A 25000-nucleotide genomic window follows, 5' to 3' on the forward strand; every position below is an offset into this window, starting at 1 on the left:
AGTGAACATGTAAAGACAGACTGAAAAATAAATCTCGGGCGCACAGCGGAAATATACTGCGACGGAGCCATCCAACAGTTTGCCCCCAGCTGTTAACTTCACCACGCGAGCTCACCTGAGAAACAACGAATAACTGCTGCGAGCGAAGCATCAGTTCTTGCGGCGTGACGTCGTCCTCGTTCGTGGGTTCACACCATTTTTGCGGAGCCGCTTTGTCAACGATGACAAACCTGCCCTTCCAGTCCGTCATTGCGCACGCAAAGTACTGCCCGTCGAGGAAGAGCAATATCAACCACACGATCGCCGGGACGAAGCTGGAGAGGGATAAGGTCTTGCGACACCAAGTGTCACATCTGCATCCCTTGAATAATCAGCATCAACGTGAAGGCCATGACGGCGGGGATGATGAAGAAAGCTGAGGAAAACACTCCATTCCATTTGGGATTGCAAGGACACTCAAACTCCAACTCCACCAATTTTTCTAGTCCCATAAGTATGAAGCCGAAGGCCACATTTGAAACAAGAGGACTGTTGCTAAGTTCATTCTTCAGTCTTGTAAGCCATTGTTGTCTACTTCCCATACTAAACACACCTCAGAATAATAATAGTTGTAATGGTCAAAATTCCAAAAGAGGGAGCACCGTTGTGAACACATTGGCAAAAGTTAGGTGATGCGTGACTAACTCTGATCCCGGGGAAAGTTTTTTCCCCGCAGGCAAAGTGCCACACTTCCATTCCTATTGGTTTTGAACAAAGGAGGGTGTGCCATCAGCCACTAGATTTGTCCAAATAATTGGCTCTCAGAAGGTGGCAGGTGGGGCCTTGATTTAAATATTTTTTTTTTTATGGACGTGTTTGAGGGAGGGCAGGAAAGTGGAGGAAAGTCAATTTGTTCTGTCATTGGGTGATGAGTGTGGGTCTTCTTATTTTGTCCCCTCTAGTGGATGTGTACAGCATTTATCTCAGCTATTTGAGGACAGTCTTTCATTTAAAAGCGTTTCATTCTAAGAGATGTCATGAAATGAATCATAAAGCGACCATAGAGTCAGACAAAGTTGTGTGTTTTACCACCTGAAGCGCCATTCTACAACAAGCGTGTTCTACAAACAAGCACAGATAATGACGCATCGTTGACATTCAAAACAAAACGTGTACATTACAATAAGGTTTGCTATTCCACGATTAAGGTGCCATGTAACGCTCTATAGAAACTGCACATAAGAATTCGAGATGTTTCATCATTGTAGCAAAACGATTGGCATTTGCTGCCATCTGTATGTCCTGAAGAACACGCAGAATACATGGGAAATGGGAAAAAACACAATACACTATTAGATCAAAATGTGTCAAAAATAATGGTGAATCAAGACAAGGCTATGAAATAACCAGCTATAATCATTTTTACAAACACCAAAATCGATGTATCCATCATCTGTGTAGGCCTTCACAATAATTGATTTCAACCAATAATTGTCTTTCATAATCCAGGATATAATATTGGCAGGGCAGCACTCAGCAAGTGCGTTCATAGGTGAGGCTTGCTTGGTTTTGTGCTGGGTAGGTTTTTCAAGATTTTATTGTAGGATATGTAGTGCCTTGCAGAAATGGGAAACACAACGAACCTTCAGCAACACACCATACGATGGCGGCAAAATCTCGTAGGAGAGAAAAGATCCGTCGGATTAACGGAGGCCATGTTGGGACCGTAGATGTCAGGGCCAGTTCATCCATAATACTGCAGTTCATGCAGAATAAATGCGCATTTTCCCCTTTTAATGGTAAACACGACGGGCTAACTACCTGTATCATATATCCTTGTATTATTATCATAATCATCATTGCCACCAACATCACAATATTTTCTTTGTTCTTCTATTGCACGCCGTAAATTCAACATCGAATTACTGAATGTTTCTGAACCTTAGTGAAGAACAGATATTGTACTTCGACGGCGTACTTGACATTTGTCATTTTGTGTCAGGACTGCAGTGCTTGCTTAAATTACAGCGCATGCTAATAGTAGGCTAATGATCATGCGCAAAAGTGCGGTTATTGTGGACTCACATGAAACGCATCTGAGTGGATTTAATCACTATCAGAGAGCGCTTGGCCACACACAGTGCACCTGGCAACTGGTATAATAATGCGTTACTCATTAAAAATGAATGCCAGTTGAAAATAGAGACTGCCAAGCAGTTTTGATAAATCACTTTATGACTGCGTAATTTCGGTCCTGTCATGGGTTTCTGAGATTTCCAAGCAGCGGTACGCTACAAAACAATCCCCGAGTGTGGATCGTATGTGGATGTGTTTCGCTGCTGCGCAGTAGAACACGCAGCATTGATCCGCCTGAGCCAATGTTGTGGATGCACGCACTGGCATCGAAGGATCGCTACTCTGAAATCCGATGAAGGAGACTACTCCGCCTGTGGCCCATCATCGGCATCTCTTGGCCACTGGGCTTGCAATAAACATTCCGAGGCTGCCTTTGACACCAAAGAATCATCATTATATTTTTTAAGAACGCTGTCGTCATTGACCAGAGACGACCAAGACCAACCACTACGCATTCCGATTTGTTAATGCCCGCTTGTAGGCTACCTGCAACTGTCATCTTCTATTTCCGCTGTCAATAGCTTTCATCCAGCATCTCTTTTGACCATCGGTTACCCAGACCGAGACTCAAGAATGCACTTCAATGCAGTGTTGCTGGCGGTGGTCCTTTTTGGAAACTTAATGCTGCAGTACGCCTCAGCTCAAAACGGTAAGAATAAAGATGCGACCGTGGCCAGGACACCAGGCTAGACCATGGATGTCGCTGTGGCTTGTTAATCGTCTTTAGGAATCATGATGGTTTGAGAAGATGTTGCTTGTGAGGGGTCGGCTCGTGGAGGACATAGAAACAATTATTGTTGCCTTATATATATATATATATATGTGTGTGTCCTGTAATTTATATTTACGCCATGTCGATTTAATTAGAGATATGATTTATGTCAGCAGGTGACAAGCGCATTAAATGTACTGCGATGGTTTGCATTATTCAACTTTACTTACTTAAATATTTCAACAAGCGCCTTTCAGTAGATTGATTATGGGCCATGTATATATTACATCATAACAGTGGTTTTACCAATGGCACGTCTTAATTTCGTTTTGTAGCTTACTTGAGTATGTATCAACACAGGTTTGTTGGTGGCTAGTGCGTTTGGTGTATGTTTGCTTGCAATCGAGGGGTCGTGTCCTGGCGTAGGCATGCCTTATAATGGATGCGGACCGCCCTAAGGAATGTGGAAGGGGGAGATCCGCGCGGGCTCACTGTCGGCGGGACTTCCTTTGCGCGTGATAACTAATGACCTACCCGGCCTTTGCATGCGCTCGACCTCTAGGGGGGCGAGCCATGTGCCCGTTTGATTTTACGCTGTCTGCCTGTTTTTTTTACTCAAGCCATATTTTCATCAGCATGGAAGTATTTGTTATGTGAAAAGCAAGAACAACCTCTGCAACAGCATCAACATCAAAAACAATTATTATGTGCCTTATGTAGTTTTTGTTGCCAAATAAACCACCTTGAGATTCGGCGGGTCACTCTCAACATGATAAACAAAGACAGTGTTGCATACATGTACAGCACATTGTTTCTCTCACACAAACACTTAAATGCAACTTGTAAACAAATCCATGCAAAAATGCCTGTATTAATGCCTGCGAGATGCTGAATGCACAGGTTTACTGATGAACATCATGCTTTAAATCACTTCCTCCAAAGTGTCACTGTAGTGGTTGGTTTAGAAAGAGTTTTGTCTTTGACAACAATAACTACATAATGACAAACGATACATGCTACCTAATTGTCCATAGCAAAAAGCTGTGGTATGTATTGGCTGTGCACATCTAGTCGACTCCTGCGAAAACAAATGCATTATTCTGTCTTTTGACAACTGTCTTTGTATGTAATTGGCAGGTACCATCTGATCACCCACTGTACCCTTCTAGGATAGACCTTATTCCGATCCAAATGTCTCTTACTCTAGCTCCCGGTTATGGTGTCCCCTAGCAGACATTTGAAGTGAAGGAAACACAAGTCTTCTTTCCTCTCGTCATGGAAGCTCCACAAGCAGAAGGAGAAAGATAAGAGAAGAAATCAGATATGAGACCTGAGACGGGTTGCTTTCTTCTCTTTCCTCATTGCGCCACTGACTCCGTTTCCGAGTGCAGATGAAAGAAGATGAAGACTGTGGCGAGGCAATCAGCCGCTGTCTTACAGTATCTCTCCATCATGCACCAGTGAGGGTTAGAGGGTTAGTGGCCATTCTTTCTTAGAGGAACCCACTATATTCTAATACAGTTGTTGAATGGAGCTGGATTTGATACATCTATGGGCAGCCACTACTGCAGCTGTCTAATGGAGAGACACTGGGTCACGCTTGATTTGGATGGCCCCCTATAGACTATCTGCAGATGCTCAGATTATAAACAAACGATCTGCTGAAACGCTGTGAACTACAATTCATGGTTAAGGTTAGGGTTTGATTAAGGTGAGGTTCAGTGAACAATTAGAGAGACTGACCTTGAATCTCAACAAACATGTCTCTGTAGCCGCCTATCCAAATAAAGAGTAACCAGACTTTTTTTTGTTGCAATGCTAAAGAGTTTTGGCCTAAAACGAACCACTACCTAAGGGCATGTTCGAATCTAACCCTTGCAAACACCAACATCAGCACCGTAGGCACTGATGAAAGCTTGCTAGCATGCTTGCTAGCATGCTAACTGGTGTCCTTTGGCAATATAGTTGGCAATGTCATGTCAAATACAGCGTTTATCGGTCCTTCACATGACCATATACCACTAAATTGAATTAGAAGAAGATACCAGACTATAAAAAACACACTTCAAATAGTGGGAAATGTTTGCAAGCTGTTGCTTTAGGAGAGCTTGCCACATGTGCTGGGTGCTTCAAAGCTACATATGAAGAATCTATGGAGAGATGTGGGTACTTATGTCTAATGATGAAGAGAGAGTAGATGGGGTGTCGGTCTTATAGAGGTCAGTGTGTAACGGAGGTTTTGTTGTCTTATAGAGTTCAAACGCTGTTGTCTTATAGAGGTCAGATTGTAACAGAGGTTTTGTTGTCTTATAGAGGTCAGTGTGTAATGGAGGTTTGTTGTCTTTTAGAGGTCAGAGTGTAACAGAGGTTTTGTTGTCTTAGAGTCAGTGTAACGGAGGGTTTGTTGTCTTTTAGAGGTCAGAGTGTAACAGAGGTTTTGTTGTCTTATAGTCAGTGTAACGGAGGTTTTGTTGTCTTTTAGAGGTCAGAGTGTAACAGAGGTTTTGTTGTCTTATAAAGGTCAGATTGTAACGGAGGTTTTGTTCTCTTATAGAGGTCAGAGTGTAACGGAGGTTTTGTTGGTGTAAACATGATTTATTTCCTGTCTCTTTAAGAGACATGCTAGCAGTGGGCACCAGCAGGCATGGGTGGCTTCCTTCCTTGCTAGCATACCAGTGTTTGCTACATTTCCAATAGCATCACCTATTACGGCCGTTGCTCTGGTCTTCTAAACTGTGGCAGATGAGCTTGTGGTCTGACACGCTGTAGTGGTACTAGGTTCCAACATCAGGAAATCGTCACAACAGAAAAGCGATCTGTGGAAAGTAAAAGTCCAACAAACAAATACATTTACGCATTTATATTTATACAGTAATGAGTAAGTGAGTATTTACTCAATTTTCTCCCGCCTCCTCTCTCTCTCTCTCTCTCTCTCACACACATATACACACACATAGACACACACACACACACACACAAAGACACACTGACACACACACACTAAGAGGAATATAAATAGTGTCCATAGGTACTGTGTATTTAATAACTACTTTATATTTATGGGGGGTTAGCATCATAATATTAAAATGTATGTATATGATTAAAACATAGTTACCAGACAAGTAGTATAATTTGTTTCCTAGGTAATTCAATTGTAATAAACAGTAGAAAGGGAATTGTCTGTTATTAACACCGGTGCTTCACAGTTCATATTGACTACACCTAGCTTGCTAAGAGAAGACCTTCAGTAGCAGCGGCTCTTTGGCTGAGGTTTGTGAGAGTTTGGCGTTACGCTTTGAGGAGTGAAGCCATGGAGCCCACTGCCGAGGCTGCTAAGCCCTCCATTGTTTGGTAAAGCCCAACTGTACCCATTCCAAGCCGTCCACTGAGGCCTTTCCCTAAGCCACACCCCGCCAATAGCCACGGCTCCACATGGACGACACAGTGGACCTGGCGTGTGAATGATCTGTGGCGTTCTATCAATCGTGTGCCGTGAATCTGGTCATGATCTGCAGTGTTGCCCCTTTAAGGGGCTAGACGTTGGAGGTTGGTGCAGTCATGATATCCGCAATGTTGTGAGAGGCAAGGTGTTCGTATACGTTTAATTATTTCCACCTGCCCACTGCCCTCTCACACCCCACAGAATACCCTCCTCTCCGGCTGAGGGGGAGGTGAAAGTAGTGATATAATTGCAGTCTTTAAGACGGCATCGAGACTGCGTCGGCGCCCCAGTGAAAGCGGACCTGTGGAAAGTGATTATTCAGGGTGCGCTGGGCCCCGGCCACAAGGCGCTCACTTTAGCCAGTGATGGCGGCAGCACTGTAAATAGCAGTGTCCGCTCTGCCGCGCATTCCTATTTTTAGCCCCTGACACACGGAGCACAAAACAGTGGCTTTAATGTCCTTTTGTGAAAGCGAGTCCATTAACTGTTAATGGCTCACACGGATGCCCCCCCCCCCCTCTTCTACGGCATGATGACATGATGACAGATGTGTATGTGGGAAAATGTAAGAAAGATAAAAAGAAAGAAGAGCCAACTGTTTCCTCCTTTCTCTGGCATACAAAACAGCTGGGAATCGTCCAACGTGACACAGCCCATATGGAGCTGTGTCGTGTTCGGTCCTCCTCTCGCTCGCGCGCGCGCACGCACACACTAGCCTCCTCGAGTTCTCCATAGCATTTTTCCCTGAGAATAGCTCAGCATCTTCTCGGCGTGCTGCTCGTCTCTGTGCACAGCTGCTTCCCCCCCGCCTTCATCTTCATCAAAATGTGACAGACGTCCAATCGATGCGCCACCCTGCAACTTGAACTGAGTCATTCACAGACCGGCGCAGGAGGAGGAAGGCCACCCTCAATGTACAGAGAGGGAACTTGGTCTCAGGAAATTCAGGAGATAGTCCTGGAAAATCAGCCCTCCTATCTTGCGTGGCTTCTGTAGAGAGCAAAGTAAGGAGCTCGGTTGATTGATGTTAGCTGCAGCTGTGCTTGTCACTGGTGCAGTTAATCTCAGGGCTGCGGTAAGGAGGTACGTTTTTCAGTAAAAGTGCGAGACTGTAGCCACAAGTGAAGTTCCGAGCAGCTTAGTTCCTAAGCACGACATAGCGTTTGTTTCCAATGCGTGTTGTTTTCCCTGACAGAGCCAGGTATGAAGCGTGCCCATCCACTGTCTTCAAACAGACATGGTTCCGGTGTGGTGATCACCAAGGGAGTGTATATAATCAATAACTCATACATTTGCTATTGACTGAGATGGTTTCTAAAGCAGATGGCTTGGAATTGAATTTCTGTGCATGCCGTTGTCATGGAAGAAGCATCCTCCACAGAGCCTGCCTCTGCTCCCTGCTACAGGCTGGACTGGACGGTCTTGGACAGATCACTGGAGATGGGAGCTCACTGCCATTGGCTTACCATGGGGCCATAGTAGACTGCAGCTTTACCTTAGCAGTGCCATTGGGTTGAGGGACATCACCCTCCCTGCCCCACCCAGTGCTGAATGAGGGGGTAACAGTTGTCAGTGAGGTCGGCTTAGCGCTTCTGACCCTGTGAAAGGGTCTCGTTGAGATTTTAATCTCATTAAATGGCCGGGTGTCACCTCCCTGACGCGAGCGACAGGGGCAAAGTCACATCTTAAACGTGGGCCTTCAGTTAGCTGCCGAACACACAATCCCTACAGCTGCTGGGACGCATTCCTTCACTGGGTCAAGCTCATCCACGGGGGTGTAGCGTAGGCTAACCCCAACGCTGACATATTGATGAAGTATGATGATACAATTCAGAAGTATGAATGTATTTGATATACACTGTCTATATCTATCTATATCTAAATCTACATCTATATCCTCATTTATATCTGTAAATACATCTTAGAGTCAGTAGGGTACAGTAGTAGTGCTCTCTGTTTACAAGGCTTATGTGATATTGGTGTGTGTGTGTGTGTGTGAGAGAGAGTGTGTGTGTATGGAGGCTACCTGTAATGCTAGCAGCCTGTTCAGTGGGAAGGCTGGGCTTACTTAGCTCTCCTAATGTCCCTGCCTAGCCCTCTCTGGCTGCGGATGTTGTCATGCTAAGTGGGTATTAGATGTCTGTAGTGTTATTACAATAAGTATCATAACTCGTTACAAAGAAAGACGTGTCTTCCAGCCTTGACTGCTCCTTGCGCGACTGCAATGCAAATGTGCTGCTTAAGTTTTAAAATATGTGCATTTATGAGGATAACCCCAAATGACAAGGACATCCCCGTTAAACACACACACATACACACACACACACACACACACACACACACACACACACACACACACACTCGTTCTCTGAGCAATTCACCTACATTAAGCTGGCACACACATTCACACACACACACACACACACACACACACACACACACACACACACACACACACACACACACACACACACACACACACACACACACACACACACACACACACACACAGCCTTCAATCCCTCCAACAACTGGCAAGTATCCAAATGTGTAGAGGAAATCACCCACAGTATATCTCTCTCGTACAGAGACCAACACACACACACATACACTCGCTCACTCAGTCACTAACACACACTCAAACACATACACACACACACGCACACACAAACACAGACACACAAACACACACTCTTTTGCAGACTTCAGTTGCCCATGAACACTGGCAAGTATCCATACGTTCAGAAGGTATCACCTACACTATCTCTCTTTTTCTCTCTCAGTATCACACACACACACACACACACACACACACGCCCACACACTCAAGCACACACGCGTGCGCGCGCACACACACACACACACACACACACACACACACTTGCCATTTGCACAGCCTTCAATCCCCCTGAATACTGGCAAGAATCCATATTTTCAGAGGAAATCACCATATCTGTCTCACACACACACACACACACACACACACACACACACACACACACGAAGCAGACGTCACCTTTAGTGTAGGGTCCAGTGGGACCTGGCTGGCTGCTCTGGTTGTTGCAGAGCCGGGGGCCTGGTCCCTGCCGGCAGGCTGAGGAGCAGGCGAACTTCTGGATGATGAATGCTGTGTTCCTGCGCTCCATGGGGAGTCCTCGTGTCCTCCTGTCTACTGTGGAGACACACCCGGGACCTCGGCTAGAGCATGACATGGCTGATCCCCTGCACAAGCTCACATACACACACTGATACTTAGCCGTGTTGTTTTATATAAATGACTTCATGTCAAAAAAATAAATACAAATATAGTATATATATATATATATTAAAATGATTATAATAAAAAAGGACAGCCGGACAGGATAGTGGATAACCAGTTGTAGTATGAGTAGAGGGAGCAACATTTTGGAAAGAAAGACTCAACCCCATAAGTAGTAGTAGTCCTTTTTAGTCCTTTTATTGTTACAGCACAAGTACACAAGTACCTGCAACATAGCCTGTCGCATAGTAAACTAGAGAAAATGGCAATCCACCCGTCCATACATACATCTAACAAGGGGGTAGACAGGACGGGAAGTAAGATAGCTATAGTTCTCAGACTCAACCCTATAAGTAGATAGCTATAGTATATAGTATAGTATATAAGAATCAACCCTATATTAGATAGCTATAGTAAGAATCAACCCTATATTAGATAGCTATAGTAAGAATCAATCCTATATTAGATAGCTATAGTATATAAGAATCAACCCTATATTAGATAGCTATAGTATATAGTATAGTATATAAGAATCAACCCTATAAGTAAGATAGCTATAGTTCTCAGAAGGGCCTCTGGGCTACGGCGCCTGACTTCCTGTTCCAAACGTTCCACCAACTAAGAACACCAGTTACTGTCCACATCCGTGGGTGTTCAGATGGCATTGAAACCTGCATTTCAGAAACTCCTTCTCTCAAGACGAGATCTAGGCTCCCCCTCTCCCCCCCCACCCCTGTGCAGCCTGCACGTGCCGTAGGACATTTGTATCACTGATCTGTTCTGAATCTGGTTTGTTTGGGGATGGAGATACACGTGTGATGTACAGAGAGCTGGCCATTGTGTGAGCCCCCCCCCCCCCCCCGCCAACCAACGGCACAAGGAATTTAGCATCTTACCCCCTGTGTAGCGAAAGAAAATGATCTCCCTCTCAGAGATGAGAGAACAGGAGAGCGCTCAGATGTGAGCGGTGCCACTCACGCTTGACCTTCAGTCAGTCAGGACTCCAGAACAGTTTAGGTTAAGGGCAGGGTAGTTCTGATCTCAGATCATAGCCCATAGACACACACACACACACACACACACACACACACACACACACACCATACAGGACATTACAGCTGCCCTGGAAGGTGGTCTGATTCACTATAATCTCAGAGGTGTGTTCTTTTTCAAAAGTACAACCTGATTCAGGAGATAACCCCCTCCCCCCCCTAAACACACAGAGTACAACGAGGGAATGCTATTTTCACCACCATCTTTTTTTTTTTTTTATCTCTGTCTTTCTTCACTCTCTATTCCTGTCTCCATTTCTAAACCTCTTTCCCCTTTCTTGCTCACTCTTGCTCTCTCTCCATCTTTCTCTCTGTCTCTCCCTTTCTCTCTCTTTCTCCCTGTGTGCCTCTCTCTCTCCCTCTCTCCCTCCCTCCCTGTGTGCCTCTCTCTCTCCCTCTCTCTCTCCCTGTGTGCCTCTCTCTCTCTCGCTCTCCCTCTCTCTCTCCCTGCTACTGTGCCATTGTTATGCTTTTGTCAGAGCCTCATGAATAACATTCTAAAAATTAATGGGTTGGGGTTCTGGAGAAGCCGTAGACCCAGTGAAGTGAAAACACCCATGCCAGTGTTTCATTACTGACGTTGCGACATTCTGTTATTATATCTGGAGAGCGTCCAGACATTTGCAGCCGAAATATCTAAAAATGATAAGTTCTCAAACGCCTTTTGTCACCAGCCATTATCACAATGGCAAGGAAGAGAAATCATTCAAAATGGTAGTTCAGCTATCACTCAAGGGAACTCCCACCTCGAACAGTACTTTCGCAAGAGCTGGTTCTGTTTGTTTGTGTGTATATTTACTCAGACGGAGCAGCAACCTTGTGTGTGTGTGTGTGTGTGTGTGTGTTTTGGACTTGGTGAACCATCGTTGTTTGTGCTGGTGGGTTCGGGCAGCAGTATGGCTCAGGCAATGTGATTTGAAGGGCAGGGACAGCGCTGCCTGCATGCATGGCAGATCGTATGTAAAACTGGGTCAGTTATTTTTTCCCTGTCTTCCCGGAGTGTTGTTTTCAATTATTTATTTTATTAAAGCTCTTACCTGTGTGTTTACTCCGTGAAATTCCATTTTTTTCCCCGAACTTCTCGAGGGCAGGAGGAAAAGTGTTCAAATCAAGCGGCATCCGCTGATGGCTAATGTGGCCTCGGCCAAACCACTGCATTCCTGTGGCAGCAGGCATCATAGGCCAGAGAGGGGCTACTGATTACTAACAGACATTTGGTGGAATTACGGAAACAGTAGGCCTAGGCTTTGCTGGTGTGGTTGGTCCCATCTAAGACAAGCAGGAATGAACGTACTGGCATGAGTATCAAGACAGTTACTTATGAAATCTGATCCAGAACGGCCACACGCACACATTTAAGGATTTAGCTGGCACAGGACGCTGTTAGCGACGAGTAAAGGAAGACTACTCCGGTACCTGTTACTATTTTGTTTTTCTTCCTCTGCTGGAAAACTGCTGTGCTTGTAACAAACCTTTCACGAAGAGTAACTTAGTGAATATGTCCACCACACCTGTCAGGGGAAAGCCTCCCTTCAGCCTGTCTGTCTTAGCATGGATGATGTGTAATCTTCCCATCAGGCCTGACAGACAGGTTCTCACTGCCAGCCAGCCAGCCAGCCAGCCAGTGGCTGCTGCTTAATTCCAGGCAGGTGTTTCTCCTCCCGGCTCTGGGGTGCCTCCTGTGGCTCGTTGTGAAGACATCACGCCTCTGCCTCTTCTTGGCCTTCTGGGATGGCACCAGAGCATAGGACGAGCACCGCCAAGATGTCAATCATTTATTTCAGCATTTTGTTATACACAAACATGAAATGCAGCAGTGAAACACATCATTGATTATTTGGACATGCTCTTGCTCAAAACAAACAAACAAACAAACACTAGGAATAATCCAGACAGGCTCAACTGAGTGTTGAGTAACAGCAGGCACTTTTATTCACACAACTCCGGGGGAAGGTGAGCACGTTCTCAGATCAAAGTTCCAAAGCGCAGAGGGTTGAGCCGCCTCTTAAACCATCCTCATTTCGTATCATTTGCGCAGAGTCACATTGTCATCATGGCCTAGGTGGTACACACAGGTCTCAAACTCATGAGTTCAACCACACACACACAAATAACGTGCTCAGAAATCAGACTTGACAGGAAAACACCTTTTTTGACCACAATATCTGAAGCACTTCCATAGTTTAGGCCTCTGCACGTTACAGTTTATCACATAACACATTAACAGTTTTATTGAAGTATTATCAATTTCCTACACTCACTTCCTCACTCTGATTCTTCTCAATCTGTTCACTCGGTGGGCTGGCGTGGATTAGACATTGGCTCGTTTTTTGGGGCAGGTTGTGTGTTATGTGGTGATTTGCACACCTTGTGTCGATGTTTGCTGTTCTCTGAATCTCTGTACTCCTGGACACACCCTGTGTCGATGTTTGCTGTTCTCTGAATCTCTGTACTCCTGGACATTTTTGGTATGGCGTGTTGCGTTGGCCAGAGGCCCCGGCGTGGTTGGTTCTCGGCTTGACAGCCTGGGTTACAGTCTCTCGGTTCCTCTCTGCGGAGTTCTGGCATGCTGCTTCAGCCTGGCTGGGATGCTGGGGAGCTGAACATTCTGTTTCCTTTCCCCTTCACATGGCCACACCTAAGAGGCAGAGAAAGAGAAGAGAGAGAGAGAGAAATAAAAGTGAGAGGTAGAGGAGGAAAGGAAGATATGACCAAGGAGAAGAACAAAGGGGATAGAGAGAGAGAGAGAGAGAGAGAGAGCAAGAGTCAAAAGAGTCATCCTTGAAAAGGATGGGGAAGTGTCTGAGATTGCTAATGTGTATACATGTGTGTGATAATGTGTGTGTGTGTGAGTGTTTGTGTTTGTGTGTGTGTGTGTGTGTGTAGCTGGGTTTCCATCCAACTTGCATATTTAAGCGCGTTTGTGAACATTTGGCTAAAAGAGATGCGAGTCTGTGTGTGCTTCCATCCGCTGTGTTATGCTAATGAAAAAGGGCCACTCTTCTAATCAAGGGAGGAGTTGTGAACAGAATTTGAGGTTGTCAGGGCAACTTAAACGGAAACACAAAAAACAAAAAAAAAAACGTTCCCATCAACCTTAGTGGCATCATACCCTATGTCCTTGACTTTCAGTTTCCTATTCAAATGATCAAATTCGCATTAAGAAGTTGGATGGAAACCCATGGGTGTGTGTGTGTGTGAGTGTGTGTGTGTGTGTGTGTGTGTGTGTGTGAGAGTGAGTGTGTGTGAGTGTGTGTGAGACAGAGAGACTGAGCAGACTGACTTCCTGAGAGTGTAGCCTATCAGCATGTCTGCACGCAGTAGCAGGTGATTGGCTATCAGGTTGACTTCATTGAGAGACCAAGATGAGCTCTTTTGGCTCATTGATTTTAGACGCGGTGACAGGATCTGCTACAGAGAGCGAAGGATGCAGCAAGCCCAGGGCGAGAGAGATGGAGGGATAGAGAAGCCGAGGGCAGGAGCGAGAGATGGAGGGATAGAGAAGCCGAGGGCAGGAGGGAGAGATGGAGGAATGGTACACCTGACCTTTCTGACTCCAGCCAAGGGGCCTCGTTTTTGCTGCAAAATATAGAAGCAGAAACACGTTCGAACCACACAACCCTAAAGTTGGCCGTCTCAGATTTTGAATGTGCGCGTTCGAACCACACAACCCTGAAGTTGGCCGTCTCAGATTTGTTTCTGGCTTTGTGTATCATGTAGAGCTGCTGTCATTGATCGGAGGGATTGTTACAGGTCATTAGGTTTGATTTGTGCAAAGTCATAACCCATACTTACACACAAAGCAATTAGAACAATATTGGATATTCAGCATTTTTATAATATCAGTTACCTGCCAATATTGAACAGTATATGAAGCGAATCTATAATGTTGAGTCTCTACAGGCCAGGAAGCATCCTTTGGTACAGTTACTCACCACAATTGAATCCCAGCATTCCACCTGTTCCTGGTGTACATCTCTTAGCAAGGTAGTGGATCTATCTCTTTCACCTGGTGTATGGTGTGGCACTGTTAGGTGTGTGTGTGTGTGTGTGTGTGTGTATGGTGTGGCACTGTTAGGTGTGTGTGTGTGTGTGTGTAAGGTGTGGCACTGTTAGGTGTGTGTGACGGTTTAATAACTCGTCCCCAATCACAAGACAGAGCGGCAGACAGCTAGAGTGTGTGTGAAAGGCCCGTGGTGTATCAGAGTGGCCGGGACGAGGAGTGTGCTGCCAGAAACACACACACACCCACACACACACACATACACACCCACACACACACACACACACACACGACTGACACACACATACACACACACACATACACACACACACACACACACACATACACACACACACACACACACACACACACACACACACATGACTGACACACACACACACACACACACACACACACACACACACACACACACACACACACACACACACACACACACACACACACACACACACACACACACACACACACACAGCAAGTGAGAGAGGCAACGTGAGTCAGAGAGAGGGAGAGGGCCATTTGAGTCAAGGAGACAGGCAGCCGGCCTATTCAGACATGTTTTTCATAATGCTCTCAAACCTCTGTCTGTTTTGCAAGGTCAGTGTCAAGCCTTTACTCCAAGCTGTCTTCAAGGGGATTGGGAATTACTGAAGGCCAAATAATACAATATTATCACAATACTTGAAACATGATACAATTGTCATGTAATTTGCTCCATATTGCAGTGCAATATACTGTAGGATATTTCGATCAATACACTTGAATCAAAAGAGCAACCATATCTAAATACGTTGGTAGCATTCTAAGTGCCATATTGTGGATGATGAAAGAAACTGATTTTTGTTTTCTTGGTAGTCTCTTAATTGAATGAAAGTACGTAGAAAATGTTCAGTAAAAGCCTCTATGTCAACAGATTTATAAGTATGTACTTGATGTAGTCGTTGGAGGTTTTCATTCAGTGCAAGTTACAGTACACATTACATAGTATTGATCTTATAGATTTTTTAGGTTTATCTTATAGGTCTTATTTTTATCATATCCTCAATGAAGGAACGGTGGCCAATGCAGCCTTAAAGGTCCATCCTCTAAATGCTGAGCAGTTCACCAGAAAGAGTGTCATAGAAATAAGCCAAAGGGGAAGCCTAGAGTTGTATCAGGGCTGCACTCAGTTGCCCTGTGAAGGTACCTGTACATTGATAAACAGATTGGTTGCCATGGTGCCCCAATCCCATCCTGGCCATGTCGTCACAGTCCCAAAGGATCATGGGACAGCATGAACTGCAGAGCGATTCCTAGACACCATTGTGAGATCCAGGCATAAAGCTCTGTCCCTGTGTCTGACATAAGAACGTAGCATTTAGCACCCTGACACATGGCATATTTATGTTAAGACAAGCAGTATGCCATTCCTGCCTGTATATCGTTTGTCTGTCTGTCCTGGGATTAGACAGGATATGGACTGTATATTATGATGATGAGTTGTCTAAGTGTTTTCTGAAGTCTGGATGAAAGGGGAGCCTTGATTCCTGCGGTTCTAAGTAGGACAGTCTGTGGAAATCTGTATCAAAGAATGTGCACTTCATTATTGTTTGTGGAAAACACTGGAGACCTTGAAAAGAAGCTGTGTCTAAAATATAAAACTATACTGTTACTGTATATTTACTGTGTATTCCACCACTGCTTGATATGGGTTTAATTCATTCTTCGTGCCAGAGGCTAAACTGACTTAGGCTAATGATCACAATATCAATATCACACTGCCAACTTTAGTTATTTGAATTTCTATTTGGTGACAAAATGACGTAGGCAATCACCAATACAAAACACACAGCGTTGGAAGGCATCACGGTCACCATGGAGACCAGGTGCTGCCGCTGAGTGGGTACTTCCTGCCTCTGGGGTGGGCTTCAAGGTCATGTGAGGTCACTTGCATTTCCCTTTGGATTGCCGCCTGTGTAGATGAGGCCCTGGGGTCGTCCTGGGGTCAAGGTCTCGTTTGACAGGCGCGCTAACAGACTGGCAATGGATGGCGTTGGGCGTGGGTTTTACAGGCGGCCATTAACCTGTATCTCATTGGCACATCTCCTCTCTCTAACACCTCCTCTGCCTTCTCCTCACTCCGTACCTAAAATGGCTTCGTTTTCTTTCATCAAGCTTTTCTATCACATGATTTTACTGACCTGCTTCTTCTTCATTTATTTGCAATTTAATCACATTTTGTTCTTTCTTTTTCCCATTTTCCTTTCAACTTGATCCTTTTTTTATCCTCTCCATCTCTTACCCTCTTGTCACATCCCTTGGCCTATCTACCCATCTTTCCCTCCCTCCCTCCTAACTCTTCTTCTACCCCTCCCGCCCTCCTTCTCACTCCCCTCCCTCTTTCCGCCATCTTGTCTTCTTCAGCTGGGTTTGTGAAGTCGCCCATGTCTGAGACGAAGCTGACAGGGGACACGTTTGAGCTGTACTGCGACGTGGTGGGCAACCCCACGCCGGAGATCCAGTGGTGGTACGCCGAGGTCAACCGCGCCGACTCCTTCAAGCAGCTGTGGGACGGCGCGCGCAAGCGCCGCGTCTCCATCAACACGGCGTACGGCAGCAACGGCGTGAGCGTCCTGGGCATCACGCAGCTCAAGCTGGAGGACTCCGGGACCTACGAGTGTCGGGCCAGCAACGACCCGCGCCGTAACGACCTGCGGCAGAACCCGGCCCAGACATGGATCCGCGCCCAAGCCACCATAACCGTCCTGCAGAGTGAGTGGGTCTATGTCCCGTACCGCCTAGATGGTCACACAGACAAAATGAGATGTAAAACAAAAGCAAATCTAGGGCTAACTAAACTGCTACCACCTACCTCAGACAACTACACACCCTCCCACCACCTACCACTTCATACACTTGCACACCACATGTTTCACCACACACAAATGTCCGTACAACGCCCTCCTTGTTTGTCCCCCTCATGTGACTGTGTGCAAATTGAAGGAGACAAAACATGAATCCAGAACCTCTATTGCATTTGGGCTCCATTTTGAATCTAAGTTTCCCCTGACATTTGTGAGAAGAACATCTGAGCACTTTACATGTGTATTATTCTGAGGTCTTTCTGTATATTGCCTTCTTGCTCTTGGTGTGATATTTTTTTCAGTATTGTTTTGACTGTGATATGATCCTACTGTACTGTGTCCCCCTTCCCGGAATTCCCAGAAACTGAGGATTCACTGAATTCACTAGACATTCAGAAGCCCCATTGCAAACTCCACCCCCCCCCAAGAAAAAAACCAACCCTCTCTCTTCTCCTCCTGGAGCCTCTTGTTGTGGATGAGCACAAACCCAGTTCACGTCCTCCTCTCTCCCCCCACCCCAGTCTCTCTGCCCCCCCCCCCCCCCCCTCGCTTCATCCCTGGCTGCCCTGTACTACCTCTGTGGCTTTCTGTCTCACGTGTCTTACAAACAACAACAAACAGCAACAACCACACTTTTTTTTTACTTCGTTATTCTATTTTATTTTACATATTCCTTTTTAGCGTATCTTCCTAAAGAGAACGTTTTGTCATGTCATGTGGGTTTAATTTGCTTCAGAGCCAAAGTCTTGCAAAGTCTGTCTGCAACCCTGTAGGCCTCTAGAGGCTGTTGGTTCTCTGGATGCTTTGAATGTGTGTCGTGGTATTTCTTTGTCTCCCCCCCTGTTTATTTAAGTTGATTTGTGTCCGTGCTCTATGTACCGTTCAAGGGTTGCAGGGAAGTGTGAGTAGAAGACACAAGGAAGGGGTCATTCAGTTTACAGACAGTACCTCTATGTAAACAAGTAAACAACAACGACAACAACAACAACAACAACAACAAATAAATACTGCATAATGCAAAATGAAAAAAAGAACGATTGCTCCCCAGTTCTGTCCTCTGTGGCGCCTCGCCTGATAAGACAGTCACCTCGTCTCTGGCGGGGCAGAGGTTTGTTTTGTCTGCCCGCAGAGAAGTATCCGTGGCGGGAGAGTCTCTTGACCGGCTCGCCCACGTTTACCCTTGTGCCTTCTCTTACATCTCATCTCTGTGGTGGTGTATCAGTAATGACATTATATATATACAGTACATACATACATACTTCCTCTCTCCACCGTTCTCTGTGCACATGAAAATCCTCCGGCAGTGTTATGGTGTCATCCTGGATCACTGATGCCATCAGCAGCCTTGCCACCAGGGCCAGTGTTTCTGAGCGGTGCGTTGGCCACAGTAGGCTCATTATACAGACTGTCTGCAAGGAGAGGTCGAGCACTCTGATGACCATCCTGTTGTGGGCTTTTTTTAACACCAACTAAACACCAACTAATATGGGGCGACAGTGATACAGTGGTAGAGAAGTCGTTTAGTAATCAGAAGATTGCTAGTTCGATTCCCTGTCGAAGCGTCCTTGAGCAAGACACTGAACCCCTAATTGCTCCTGATGTGCAGTGTGCCATCAGTGTAAAATGTAAAATGTGTATACATTGTAAGTCGCACATATGTAAGTCGCTTTGGATAAAAGCTGCTAAATGACTAAATGTAAATTACGCCTTAAATGTTGCACTCCAACAGTTTCAGCATGCCTCCCTAAACTGCTGTTACCATATCAACCTGACAGCTACATGAGTCTACCTGTCCTGTCGACTCACTCACATCTCAATGCTTAAGATATAAATAACGTTCTGAACTGGGGCACGACTGCCCTTAGTTATCAGAGTTTAGTGAGGGGTAATCTACGCTATATGGTGATTTTTAAACCACCTAGCGATCATGCAGACTAGAGATGAGTTATTCATGGGAAAATGATAAATTAATCCCCTGAAGTAAAAATTATTTCGATTATGAAACATATTTTGTCATTACTGAGACTAAGTGTTCCCATATGATATATACATGTAATACACGCAGTGCGAATGCATTCATGGTATATGCGTAATATCACATGTATATAACAGGCTATACATGCTGATGACACCCGGACTGGAATGTATAGTCTGTGGTCTAAAGAGATTGTTCTGACATGTGGTCTTGTTTTAGCTTGAAGCTGTATTTTTACATGTAGGATTGTGATTGGCTTAGATCTGCCATAGCGCTGTGATTGGCTTAGATCTGCCATGGCGCTGTGATTGGCTTAGATCTGCCATGGCGCTGTGATTGGCTTAGATCTGCCACAGCGCTGTGATTGGCTTAGATCTGCCATAGCGCTGTGATTGGCTTAGATCTGCCATGGCGCTGTGATTGGCTTAGATCTGCCATGGCGCTGTGATTGGCTTAGATCTGCCACAGCGCTGTGATTGGCTTAGATCTGCCATAGCGCTGTGTATCAAACTCCTCTAACCCCGTCTGCTGCCTGTCATTTTATGTGCATTTTGACATTCAGTGTTCAGAGATTCAGAATGGGGCATTGCTGGGTCTCTTAACGATGCACTCCTCGCAGTGTGCTGCTGATAAACACACTTGTGTCACCCGAGCTGTTTAAGACCAGTTCTCTCCACAGCCAGTGTTGGATTTCATGCACCATCATGCTGATATGGCCAGTAAGATTTATCTGTTAAAACAGACAAAAATAATTCCAAACAAACGTAAGGGAATGAGCCAAATGAAGCCATTATCGCCTGTCACGTAAACAAAAGGCTGGCTGGCCCATTCCCGCGGTGCCGCTGGCTTCTCAGGTCCCGGTTGGGTGACTCAGGGAATATAGCACAGCCCCAGTGGAAGCCAGATGGGTCAACAGCCAAAAAAACAAAACAAACGAAGAAAAGGCAGAGAAAAAAACAGCAAGAGAAACAGATATGGCGTCACTAATTCACTGACTCTCGCCTCTCTCCCGTCTCCGAGCAGGTGTCCTCCAAATGACCTTGCAGAGATGCTGAGTGCGCACACCTCAGAGCGAAGCAGAGCAGAGCAGCATGCCTTTACAGCTGTTGATCAAATGCACATTTCCCAAATATATCAGTTTATTCTGTGCACGTGAATCCATGTGTGTGTGAGTGTGTATGTGCGCGAGAGAGAGAGAGAGTGAGTGTGTGTATGTGTGAGGGTGAGTGAGTGAGTGAGACAGAGAGAGAGAGAGAGAGAGAGAGAGAGAGAAGGGGGGATGGGAAATTTGAGATAGAAAGCGTGCCAGGGAATGTGAGTAAAAGAGGGTGAGTGAGAGAGCAAGAGAGAGAGAGAGAGAGAGAGAGAGAGAGGACAGAGGGGAGTGTGTGGGAGGGGAGGCCTACACACTGCTGAACTGACGGAGGTGGGAGTGCAAGTTGTGCTGTCGCTTAAGTGGTAAAGCAAATGCAGAGAGGGAGGGATAGAAAGACAGAAACAAGGAAAGAAGTAGGAGGGATGGAAAATAGACAGGGCAGAAAGAGAGGGAGGTAGAAGGGTAAATAGAAAGATAGAAGAGAATATGGAGGAGAGATGGAGAGATAGAGAGAGAAACAGAGAAAGCAGAGGAACTCCCTTTGCCAATTGGACACAACACTGCAGGGGCAGGTGCTATGAATGCTAACAGAAGTCAGTCTGAGCACAGCCCTGCCCAGAGACGCCCCCCCCCCCCCCTCCCTCTCACACACACACACACACACTCACACACACACACACACACACACTCACACACACACACACTCTCACACACACACACTCACACACACACACTCACACACACACACACACACACACACACACACACACACTCACACACACACACACACACACACACACAGTCCCTCCATAGCAAATCGTGGAGGGCTTACTGTACCAGCCAATAGGCAGATTAAGATGCTCCGCCTCCCCTGTTCTTTCCTGCTGCGTTTCCATGGTTTCGGCCACGGTTCCGCCCTAAGGCAGAGTGGGAGGAGCTCTTTGCTGAGCCTTCCGACCAGCAGGCATATTCCCGCTGTGTGGATGCCCTTCACCACAGACCCTCCGTATCAAGCCACAATAAGCAGCACTGGGCGTCCTAGCTGGCCTCACGGGCCCTTTATAAACACTGTGTGTGTGTGTGTGTGTGTGTGTGTGTGTGTGTGTGTGTGTGTGTGTGTGTGTGTGTGTGTGTGTGTGTGTGTGTTTCTCAGCCGTAAGGCCAGCACTGGTGTCATTGCTTATTTCAGTCAGATTCAGTTGGCTTGTTCCACTTTTATATGTGCTGCTGTGAAATGATTGTGTGTGTGTGTGTGTGTGTGTGTGCGCGCGCGCGCGCGTGTGTGTGTTAGTGTATGTATTTATCCCGCCCAGAGACCTCTTCAATGTGAGGACCGACACGGTGTCCTTTTCCTTGAAGCGTAACATCTAAAATACATGCATGTGTTTTGTGTTTTGTTTATTCCTGTTAGTTAGATGGAGCCCAGTTCATCTAAACCAGTCTCCTTCCCAAGATCTGTCTGTAGTGCCTTATCTATCTATTGCTATATAAAGGTTTGATTTATAAAGTGCTCTTTAGGGAAGAAAATCATTTGTGGTTGTGCATTCATGCATTTGAAATAGATTTTGTGTGGTATACAGCTGTGATAATGTATATAAATATCCATGTACCATGTACCCGTGTCAAACCAGCCAGTTTCTGTTGCTTCATAATGTAGCAGAAAAGACTAGCTGCCTCAGGGGTGCTAAATATGTGATGAATTAGCATGAATTAGTCCTGGTGTTAGTTAAAGACACACGAACATGACACGAACGAGGCCCTACCTGGGGCAACAGTATCCAGTGTCCTCTAGGTCCCCTTTAGCTTTCACTTTGAGGCATTTAGCAATGAAAATACACCAAACTGTATACGCCATTCAGCGTTAAAGGTGTGTTTCAGAGCATCTGGCCAACCTAGTGTGTATGTGTTATTTCAAAGACATTTTCCAACCTAGTGTGTATGTGTTATTTTAAAGACATTTTCCCGCAATTAATTCAGGTGTTTTCTTTCTTCCCTGAGAAGGTAAGTGTCAGCATGGATTCTGATATGGTAAATTGAATCTTTTTTATGACTGCATGTCAAGGGTCAAGTTTCTATGGAGTCAAGGACAACACACAGGAAACTGTCACAGCCTCAGTTCAATATTATGATTGTGTTTGTCAACTCATCTCTTGTGGCCATCTTTGAAAAAGCATTTGGAGATGAATGATTGGCTTTGCTGAGATGCATGAGTGCTTGGCTGTACTCTTCCCCACGCAGGTTGCATGGAGCATCAGACACTGTGGAGGTGCATTCTGGGAAAGCTCCTCAGCAATTCTATAACTGTGTCCAACTAATCATGCCCCACCCCCCCACCCACACCCCCTCTTGCCTTTTGCAGAGCCCCGGATCAATTCCTCTGACCAGGTGATCCTCCCCACGCCACCCGAGATGTCTCACGGGATGCCGCCCCCCCCTCTGCCGGCCGTCATCCTGCAGTGCAACCTGACCACGGCACACAACGCCCACCACCAGAGCTTCTGGATGAAGAACGGAGAGGAGATCGATAACACCAGGAAGGAGTCGACCAACACGGAACACAAGTGAGCTGGCCCATGTCCCTCAGTCTGTCTGTGTGTGTGTCTGTCCCATCTGCCTCAGTATGATGACTCATAGTGACAAAGCAAGCTGTGTTCTTACGTGGAAGGTGACAATCTAGAACACTTGAAGGCTTCTGGCCTGTTCCCATGAATGAATATGGGCTCTGTCCAATGAGTGGCTCTCGGTAATCGTAGCTTTGAAACAGAAACCCTTGGTGGGTCAGGGTTTTTTCAGGAAATATTAAGTAGAATTTTGTGACATTGTGTATTATTGTGTATCAATTTAGAAATGATTAACGGCTTGCCTACCACGTAGGCTAGCAACAAAATAAAATTACATGAAGAGATATTGTTTCCATATCAAGGGCTCCTCAATACCAATCAAGTGGTATTTCTTGACAAGAGAAAGTTGAGATAGGTGTCAGTATATTTTAAAGAATTGTAAGTGTTTTCCAATGTCGGGGATGGAAGGAATCGAGATTTCATTGAGATTTTTCTTTTACGTAGAATTAGAAAAAGTAGAGTGCACATTATAGTTTTTGTAGTTTTATCGAATGACCTCGCAGCCAGATGGCGAAATCAGATTCCAGTGCAGCGTGTAGCACAGCATAGCTGCGGTGGTGTGCTTGGCGAGTGGCATGGGGGTGATTTGCGAGTGGCGTGGGTGTGCTTGGTGTGGGGGTGCCTGGCGAGTGGCGATGGGGTTCTTGGCGAGTGGCATGGGTGTGCTTGGCGAGTGGCATGGGGGTGTGGTGGTGTGATTGGCGAGTGGCATGGGTGTGCCTGGCGAGTGGCATGGGGGTGATTGGCGAGTGGAGTGGGGGTGATTGGCGAGTGGAGTGGGGGTACTTGGCGAGTGGTGTGGGTGTGCCTGGCGTGGGTGTGCCTGGCATGGGTGTGCTTGGCGAATGGCGTGGGGGTGTGCTTGGCGAGTGGGACACCAGGGACTCTGGTTGTGCTTTAAACTGTTGGTTTGTGATGGAGTAATTCAATTGATCTCAAGAGGGGTCAGAGTGATTGATTTGGGTGATTTATCAGTGACGTGCTGTAGCTTACTGCTCTAATAGACTGTAATGGATGTCAGGATGGTGGACTCAAATCACTTAATGCCTCGTTAGTCACATATTGTGCCTTGCCATTGAGAATAGAGATGCTGTTGGAGCTTGTTTTCCACACTGTTGCTGTTCTTGTGTTTGTAATTTATTGAGTACAGTGAATGAACGGAGGTTTTGGTAAACCAAAGTGCACAACTTTGGCGACCTGTTTTTGCAGAGCCACTGTGTTTTGTGGTGATGCACGTTTGCTAATAGGAGTGAAAATATGATATTGAGACACTACTTCTCTTACATAAGAAGAACGGTCTGCACTGGCCATTTCATGATGCTGCTTGTGTTGATGTTTTATTTGAAATGGTAAAGGTTTTAAGATTGGCAAACCAATTGACTAAATACGTAAGTGAAGATTATTGTAAGGCGAAAAATGAGTATGCAGGATTTGTTCTTGAAACTCATGATGTCTTCTGTTTTTGATTAACTGAGTTCAAAGGATATTCTCTGTACTTAATATGTCTGTATAATCGATAGGTATATATCGTGACATAAATAACTGACAGAAATAGCACCTGTGATGTTCTCGATAGATACTGATACAACAGCGTTGAGATCCGTTAAATCCCTCTTCAGGGAAATCAAACAGACTGAAAGACCACAGCCCCTGAACTCTTCCTGACTCTCACAGGGTGGCGTTTATCATCATTATTATTGACCTTAGCCCTCTATGACACGGGCAGTTATGGATCCAGATGGAGATGCGGGGGGTCAGGGGTCATGCCTAATAGCTTCCAGAGGACAGAGGTGGCATCTTTGGTGTTGTCCTGTGACGTAGAGGACTGAGCTGGCATATTTGGTGTTGTCGTGTGACCTAGAGG

At 45.8% G+C, this 25000-nt stretch overlaps 1 protein-coding gene across 2 annotated transcripts in view; it reads left to right on the top strand.

The window, feature by feature from the left end:
* Positions 1 to 2389: 2389 nt before the first annotated feature.
* Positions 2390 to 25000, top strand: part of LOC122132948 (neuroplastin-like) — a 44186-nt gene continuing 21575 nt past the window's right edge. For both annotated transcript variants that reach the window (XM_042707981.1, XM_042707982.1), the window contains exons 1-3: positions 2390 to 2764; positions 17005 to 17352; positions 22875 to 23076. In XM_042707981.1, the coding sequence (XP_042563915.1) occupies positions 2689 to 2764; positions 17005 to 17352; positions 22875 to 23076 (626 nt within the window). In that variant the 5' untranslated portion in view covers positions 2390 to 2688. The remainder of the gene's footprint in view (positions 2765 to 17004; positions 17353 to 22874; positions 23077 to 25000) is intronic.

This window comes from Clupea harengus, chromosome 6 (assembly GCF_900700415.2).
Source record: "Clupea harengus chromosome 6, Ch_v2.0.2, whole genome shotgun sequence".
In the NCBI taxonomy this organism is placed as follows: Eukaryota; Metazoa; Chordata; class Actinopteri; order Clupeiformes; family Clupeidae; genus Clupea; species Clupea harengus.